Here is an 8796-nt window from a genome sequence, read left to right on the forward strand (position 1 = left end):
TGCAAATTGATGAAGATGATGAATTAACAATCTGCTCATAAGAGAGGAATTTCTTATGCTCAGGTCGAACAGGTCACATCTGGGAGAGAAGTTATGTTACTTTCCAGAAATGTGTTGAAATAAAGGTAAAAACAGACGTGCATGAATGCTTTCAGGCACAGTCTTCAGGTTTGGACAGAGCAAAGATTAGCTTAATATAATCTGGTTTCCAAATTTCTACCTTTCCTAATACAACTCATGTCAAGTTAAAACCAAGAAATTATAAAGATTACTGTTTTCCTGCTCTTATGCCAAGGATGATCTAAATGATTTACACAGATAATCTATGTTTACACTCCTTTGAAATTTTGTGCTTTATCTTTGTGTTTATTCTCGCCTGTACATAATTATTCATATTTGTTATCTAGAAATTCAGTCACAATCTCATTTCAACCAATAAGTTAGATCATTTATCTTGCAGAATTTTTCTTTGTTTTATTTTCTGTATGAATTAATAATTTTTTATTATTATTTTGCAGTTATATAAAAACATGTGGGCAGAGATCCTTCAAGGCAGCAAAGCTCTGAACAGGCCTTCATGGTGGGCAGAATTTTGTATTAATAAACCTGTTGCAGGCAGGCTGAGGTCAAAATTGTAAACCAAACAAGTTGTAAAAGGCTGGATGGACCTGAGATGGATGCCGTGTTTCAAACTTCAGGAGGAAATGAGACCATATGTCAAACATTGAAAATGAAAGAGATTTTCATAGAGAAGTGCCAAGTTTTAAAATAACCTTGAAATCAAGTCCAACTTGGTCTCGGGGATTGTTATAATAATGAGAGGAGCGAGAGCAACACATCTGCACACTATTCATATTTACTCAATTAAATACAAAAAAATGAAGAATCATTATGATCACTGCTTCGCAAAGTTTCTATAAAAGAAATGTTCCAATCAATCTCTTGACTTTACGATCATATTACAGAAGTTTAATAATTAAAAAACATTTCCAACCAGGGATTATGAATAAGCTGAACAAAAGCAAAATAAAGAGAATTTGAAGAAAAAAGATATCAAGAACACCAACAGCAATAAACCTGTATTAAGGGATGGGAATAATTTCCAACAGCCCCTTTGAAGTCTGTGAAGCTATTCTGATATACTTCATATGCCTCTGTGTTAAACTACTTGATTGCTCTTTCAGTGGAGGGGCGGATTGGGATTTTAGATACTCTGTCTTTGAATTGTGTATAAACCTGTAGATAAAATTAATCGAAAACAACTCGTTTATACATCTTTTTTTAAAAAAAAACCTATGGTAATGCTAACTTGTGAGTCTTACATACGTTCTTGGTTGGTTATAACTGCAAAACCAGTATCAAGCCTGGCACCCATAGAAACTGCATCTATGTTTTAGGTCAGAATATACTCAAAGGAATTATTATAAATATGGTCTTATAACAACAGACGACAGTGGTAGGCATTATTGAACATATTAGGATATTTCTCCTGCAGCTATATTAGCTATCAAATATTTTTATTCACAAATGGAAGAGACACTAACAAAGCTTTTAAAATTCAGAATATTTTAGATATGCTGTGAAAACCAAATTAATTTTTTACTTTATTGTATCTATAAACTGAAATACTGTTAATACCTAATTCCTGTTTCCCTCACTGTTGTGAGCAACCCTATCAAGCCAAAGAGTTTATTTTATAAATTAAAAAATTGTGTATTATTTATGGCTAATCAGGGATGAGTTATGGTTTGGGCTATTAAATAAATGTGATTTCAATACTTGAGTGTTTAATTCTACTTGAGCAGAATCAGACCCTTGTCCTTGTGGGGTTTTATGATCTCATCTGTTGTTGCAGTGTCAATACACAAAAGTTTGTAGTTCTTTACAGACTGCCACAATGTGAGCAAGTAGTTCTATAGAGTCTTCTTTGATTCCATCAAGTCCATTGAGGGCTCACAAGTGCATAATAACGCAAGTACAATTTAGGGCAGGCCAGACAGAAGCTGTGTTAACTATGATTGTCGTGAGAGAACATGAGAGAACATTCAGCGAGCATCTCCCCCTCAGCTCCCCTTTTCTCAGCCAACTGATTGCAGAGACCCATCCTATATACCGTTTCAGAAAAAAAGAAAGAGGTGAGGAAAAGCAGTAATTTCAATGTTAACAAAGCCAGGTATCCATCCCTGGAGGCTTGGACCCCTTAGGGAGCTTGCTAACTGCCACAGTTTAAAGGCATCAAACAGTAAATAACATGACAATAGGAAGAGATGCTGTTGGTGGAGCCAGTAGTAGTGGCGCACTCCGCACTCCGTGTTACTTTGGCTACTGTGTGGGGAGTTGGAAACAATCACAGACTGTTAGCTTTTAGTTGAAAGGACTGTTCTTTTTGTAAAGATAAGTTCTTAGCCAGACCTCTTGATCTTAAATACCAATTTTACCACCACACGTTCAATGTCAATTAAAGATGATCACCCTCAAGCACTGCAGTAAAAAAACCCACAAAACCGCAACAAGCAAACAAACAAAAACCTCAAAATGCTGAAACTGTTGTGTATAGTCCCATTGGAAAAATGAATATAAACTATCTTGTTAAACCTTGCCCGTATTTTATTTCTGAACTTCATTTTCTTTCCCAGCAATAGGCAGTGTTGCCTGTGTTTTTTCTCCCTCTATTCTTTCTTCTTTTCTAATGAGGTACCATAATTCAGGATGTCCCAATAGAAGCTCTTTGTCTAGCTACTGAACTGTAGGAAACAAGCAAAAGTTTAGCTGCCTTTGCTGAAAAAAAACAGTATAAAGTATTTACTTTCTTTGAACTGTTTTGCCTCTTTTAATAATGTCCAATAGGTGGCATCATCCCATGGGGAAAAAAAAATCAATACAGCTAAATAGCTATTATTAGATATTATGGAATTATGGAGTGTCATGATTATCTTCCTGTTTTCTGTATCGATAGGGAATCCAACAAGCACCTACTGCTTGCTTTTATGCAGATTTGAAGGAAGTAGGCAGAGCACATGATGCCCAATATCCAGTGTGACCACCAGGATCTCTGCCAGTGAAAGGAGCAAATGGGGGAAGAGATGCCCGGCTACATAAAATGCAGAGACCAGTAGCATTGATCTGTCATCCCACATGCTGTACTGTTCACCTGATCAGCAGCATTTTGCTCACGCGCTTGTAATTTCACCACCACCTCTGAGCTCTTCGTAAGTGATGTGGTCTTTTCTGTCTCTTTCCTCGCAGCTGGGAAACAGAACTGTATATAAATCTTGTGTATAAACTCCAAGTCTATTTATGAGGCCTTTGTAGCCCAGAAGAAAAAAACAAAAGTGTTTGGCACATAGCTTAAGGTACCTTCATCCAAAGAAAACCCTGAGAAATCAGCTGTGTCACCACAGAACAGAACTGAAGACCCGGTGAGCCCCAGAGATACCCACCAAACACATGACTGGAAAAACAGACACCTTTGTAGAAATAGATCCCTAAGCTGTTCCTGCTAATCTCATTTATTATGGCTATTTAGTCAACATCCAAACTCCCCGATAAAAGCCGAGTCCCTCCGTGCTGATAAGTACTGTACGAACTGGCAGGAAAGTGTGCTGTTTGTTCTGAAAAGCTTCTAACTTGGACTAGAGTGAGCACTGCAGAGAGTGCGTCAGCAAGAATATGATGATGGGCAGGCAAAATGGGATACGCGGTGAAATGTCACAATTACAAACACTATTAGGAGCTGTCACACAGCCTGCACTAAGCTTAGAGCTTCATGGGATCCTTGGACACCCACACCTCACCACCAGTGGGAAGGTGGGGGACCGTGAGGCCTTGGAGATTTACTCTTTGTAGCACCCCACATCTCTGTACCCCCAGCTGTGGGGTGGGGGTGGCTGCTCACCAAGAGCATTTGCAAGCTCCATGCCAGGTGTTCAGCAGCTGTTGGGCTTTATATGCTGCCAGCAAAGGCTATCCCCATTTACTCATACCCAGCACAAAGCCACGGTGCAGCAAAGGCAGGCTCATTCTGTGGGCCAGAGCCCCTCTGCACTAAGTAATTATCAAAGCTTTAATATTTTCTGTATGAGCATCCGGATTACACTTCTTTAATCTGTTACGACTATGAATTTACGACCTGTCTGTTAAGCCGGACCTGCATAATCAAATGAGCAAAATACCCTTTTCCTCTCAAGTCAGCAGAATGCCAAAGGTTCTGGAGGTCTTCTACACACAGCTTCTCAGAGCAGCAGCAGTTGTAAGCATGGACTTGCAAAGCTGCAGCACGGAGGGAGAAAGATGTCATGAAATTTGGCATCCAATTCTCTACTAAATCATAGGGTAATAATTCAACAACTACCACAAGATGTCATTATTATATGCAGTTTGTTCCTCTTTACGGGACATTAAATAAAAGAGGCCTCTGGCAGAACAGAAAAGTCATTTCCCTCCCAATTCAAATGCTGAATAAAGTTGGATGTGTCATTTTAACTTGTTTGGGGAGCTGGGTCAAAGGCTGTCACATAGCTTCAGTCCAAAACTTATTTGGCCATAGGAATCTGTCCTCTCAAGCTGCCACATGAAGGTATCTAATCTGTCTACCAGAAAGTTGAATCCAAGCAGGCCTGAAAGAACCCCAACCTAGCGCTTCCCCTGAGCCCATGGTGGCTTGTCTCCTGGACAGTGGCATTTTTCTTCTTTCTCACGTTGTCAAACCTCCTTCCTGCTAAGGGTATTTCAAACTGGTTTCCTCTGTGATGTGGTATTTCTGCTGATGTGACTCAGTTAAAGCTAAAAAGCTCTATGTGTAAAAAGCCCAAATGGTTCATGTGCAGTAAGACGTTGAATGCACACACCTCCCTTGCTGATGTGGCGAGATAAATACGTGAATATTTCACATCACCTTTTGTAGGAGTGATGGTGTCAGGAGAAGGCTTAGGGAGCCTGATGGAAGCCCTGCCATCTTTACAGCTGCAGTTCTGTGGATACGGCTTTCCCAGAGATGCTTGTTTTCTGCAGAGATAAGTCAAGTGACTACTCTGCCATTTCTGTCTGAAAGCCTCTTTCCCACTGTAACAAGTGGTTTATCACGCCTTCTGCAGAGCAGCAAGTTTCTCCTCTGTTTGCCTTTCTTCATGTATTTTCTTTACTGACTTAATGTGTTTTCGACCCTGAGTGGTGATTTAATACGAACACATGCTATCAGCATGACCGGTTTCTCTCTGAGATGCAACCATATGGACATCCCAGAGGTCTGTGTTTCCTCCTGTACCTCCACGGGCCTTAGTGATGTTTTGTTCTTCCCAATTCTCATTAGCCTGAGATCAGAGTAAGGCTCCAGACCATTTTAGCTCGGTTCACTGGCCTAAGGAGCACCACAAGCAAAGGGGAGCTCACCGCATGAGACATCCATGTGATAGTATAATCTGAGACAGACGGATCCAGCCAAGGGAAGGTCAGCTGTGATCACAGCAGGCTGCCCACAACACTGTCAGTGGGAACAGAAGCATAAAGCTCCCCTCTTCTCCAAGCAAGGCAAGTCACAGGTTTATCAACTACAAGCAGAGCATTTCACATCATTTCCTTTCAGAGGCAGAAAGAGAGATGAATGCCATTTTTGCTGAAAGCAACAGTTCTGCTGACTACCTTGCCTTTTTCTTTCCCAAATTTTTGCGGTCTGGTTGCATTTGTTCAGCATTCCCACAGAACGCATCTCTCTTGAATAAATGCAGTTCCCATCCGGATTTTCTTCACTGTGTTCGTCAAAGAATAGACCAGCAAGTGTGTGGCTAGAACAATTCCCAGTGGATTTCCTGAAGCAAACTTAGACTTTTTTATTTCCACATTTTTGTTTGGGAACTATGGTCAACTGACATCTGCAGAAGACTCCTAAGACCTGCTGGCAGTAGGCGATAGCCCCCTTCTCCTGTGTGTTCTTCCATCCTCCTGCAAAGTGCTCTCCCAACTCATTTCTCTTGTCATCCTCTCTGTACTCACAGCTTTGCTAAAAACTCATTTTTGCCAAATCGTAAAATACCCATTGTTGTTCCTCCTTTTATGCAAAGAATATTTTAAAATTCTAAGTCCTTTGGTAGAGAAAATGCCTCAATTCATAATGACGATTTTGTTTAGGAAGGCAATTGCTTGCAGTGTCCGTGCCACGGAGAGATAACCCCAGGGGTTGGAAAAGACCCCGTGGAAGGCCCAACATGGAGCTCTAATTTGGTCAGACTTGTGACCACAATAGAGACCTACCTCATGCTTTCAACAGGTGATCCATGGGCCACGACACCTTCTAAAGCATCCAGAGAAAAGCAACTCTACCACCAATATGCCGTACAGCATGTAGCACACACTGGCCCTACCACCACCACGAGGTCTTTTGGGGCAGCCTGTACATTAGCAATGGAAAACCATAGCCTGAGTACGAAACCTCTTTTAACAGTGTAATACATTATTTATGTAAAATTTAAGAATCAAACCAGGAATCTGTAGACAGACATCATTCCCTATAGCAAAAATAGGAGCTGTGATGACAAAATCATTGATAATGAAGGAAAAAAAGTAGTCAACAAGTAGTTCTGCACTGTATTGACGTGCTTTTATCACCAGGATGTGAAGAAATACTTCCCAGTCCCTTAGTAACCCAGGAGGATGTTAAGCAACACTTACTATGGTAAACGCTTTAAAAATCACCAGACCCATATAACTGGCAACAAAAGATTGCGAAAGCTTGACTGCGGAGACTTGACTGGCCTACTCATAGTCCTTCCTGTTATACTTTAAAGTATCAAAGAAATTCCACCAGATTAGAGTTTGCTGAATTTCCAGTATTTTAAAAGGACAAGAAAGTGGTGAACATGATTCTATCACAAACAAAATAATGGAAAACCTGAAGGAGGATCCAACTAATAATTAGCATACGGTAATACAATAAATACCAATCAGAAATTTTATAGAAGATAGACTTTGTCAGATAAACCTGATTTTATCATTGGAGGAGTTCCCAGGTATTGTCAAACTCTGTTTTTTGAATGTATGTGACATGCAACGTATGCGTACACCTCTAAGACACTATAGTTAGTGTTACGTTACACTATGAGCAAAAAATCAGCATTCTATTAGTAAGACACACTTTAATTGGACTAGGAACTTCCTGACTGACAAGATCTCAGAAAGCCATCAGTGGAGAAATCATTGACCTGCCACTACTTATTATTTTCCTCAGCAAGCTGGAAGTAACTGTAAAATCTCTTTTACTAAAATGTGCAGAATTGGTGGGCTGGTAAATAAAGGTGAAAAAAGACTTGACATACAGCATCGTCTGAAATGCTGATTAAGTTTAAACCAGCCTGGTTTTCCTGACCCAACTATGCAACACCTCCTTCAAAATTATGGGGCTAAAGACAGATTTTGTCAGTCTAGGTCAGACAGAGCTGAGACAAGGTGAACACTTTCCTTTCCACATTGGCTGATTTCTATCAACAACCGGCCCGCACTGATGTATTTGGGAGAGAAGGACGTGGTTTACAATTTTTTAAAAGTTACAGGGGTGTCACAGGAGGAGTAAGAACACGTGTGATCCTTGCAACCTTGACATGATCAGAGAATTTGCTCTTGTTCAGCCCTGGTTTCCAAAAAGCCACATCCAAAGTTAGGCACATGAAAATACTGGCCTGCCTGGAAAATGGAAACTGTGTTGTGGAAAGTGAAAATTTCTATGACCAATTCTGTCTCTCTGCTCACAGAAACCGAGTGCCAGACTACCACTTCCTCACGGCACAAACCAGCAAGGGATGCAAAAAAAGAGCAACAATATTGGGTTCAAAGCTGGAGGAAAGTGTGGTACAACAGGAAACCAAACAAAACTCAATGTTTAGCATGTCAAAGAGGAGCTTAAAATATGATGCGATTACAGTATTATCAGCTTGTCCAAAAGTGGAACGAAATGTTGAATGTCAAAACAAATCTAATTTGTGTCTGATCACTAGCAGGAGATTTAAGGAAATGGTTTGCTTTGAAGGAAAGCCTGTGCGTATACACACATTATTTGGGATGACCAAACAACAGCCTATGGTTTTGTTATATGCTGTACTGAGATCCTTTAAATCTTCTGTTCAGAACACCTGGTGCCATTTGAACTGCCCTTCAAAAACGTACTTCGCTGAGTGTCGTTAAATAATGACTTTTTTTAAGCCCACACAAATACTTGGCTTTTTCCATCCAGTTTATCAATGATGAGTGTTTGCAAAGTCCCGAACTGAGCGCTGGCTGTATTTCACTAGTGTGATTGAGGAGCCAGGAAAAACATATCTCCTGGGGAGTATTCCCACTTGTAAATTTATTTTTGATGCATATGGGGTGGAATTGGGTTTCTGTGCTTGTTTTGATCTCTTTACAAATTCTTATTAAAAGAATGTCTTCCAGCTCCACAGAAACTGCATATCCTGTTCCAGTCCAAAGCTGTGGGTAAGTCCCAAAGCCAGAAGCGCAGGGCAGTGGGAACACAATTTTCACAAAATATCTCTATAGAAAAACTGCCTTTCCCACCTGAGGAAGGGTACCACCATCTGATCTTTGACAAGATTGTAAAAAGGAAGAAACACGCAGGTGCCTAAGACACTGAAGAAGTGGCAGTCCTGTTCTCTGCTCAACACACGAATATTCGTGCAGTTGAGCTATGCATTGCAGCAGATGAAAACCCTGTATTTTTTTCACAGAGGTCCATTGCACTAGGTGTTGTTCACGCAAGGCACAACCCACCGGCACGGATCCAGTCAGACCCACTCTTTGGTCTCACCGGTG

The 8796-nt window shown here is 40.6% G+C and overlaps 1 protein-coding gene across 1 annotated transcript in view; it reads left to right on the top strand.

Moving 5' to 3' along the window:
• ACOX3 (acyl-CoA oxidase 3, pristanoyl) overlaps positions 1–936 on the top strand; it is a 34377-nt gene extending 33441 nt beyond the window's left edge. Inside the window, exon 17 of the mRNA XM_009890522.1 lies at positions 519–936. Coding sequence (XP_009888824.1) covers positions 519–638 — 120 coding nt within the window. The 3' untranslated portion in view covers positions 639–936. The remainder of the gene's footprint in view (positions 1–518) is intronic.
• The last annotated feature ends 7860 nt before the right edge of the window (positions 937–8796 follow it).

The sequence above is a fragment of the Charadrius vociferus genome, unplaced genomic scaffold (assembly GCF_000708025.1).
Source record: "Charadrius vociferus isolate BGI_N301 unplaced genomic scaffold, ASM70802v2 scaffold88, whole genome shotgun sequence".
Taxonomy (NCBI): Eukaryota; Metazoa; Chordata; class Aves; order Charadriiformes; family Charadriidae; genus Charadrius; species Charadrius vociferus.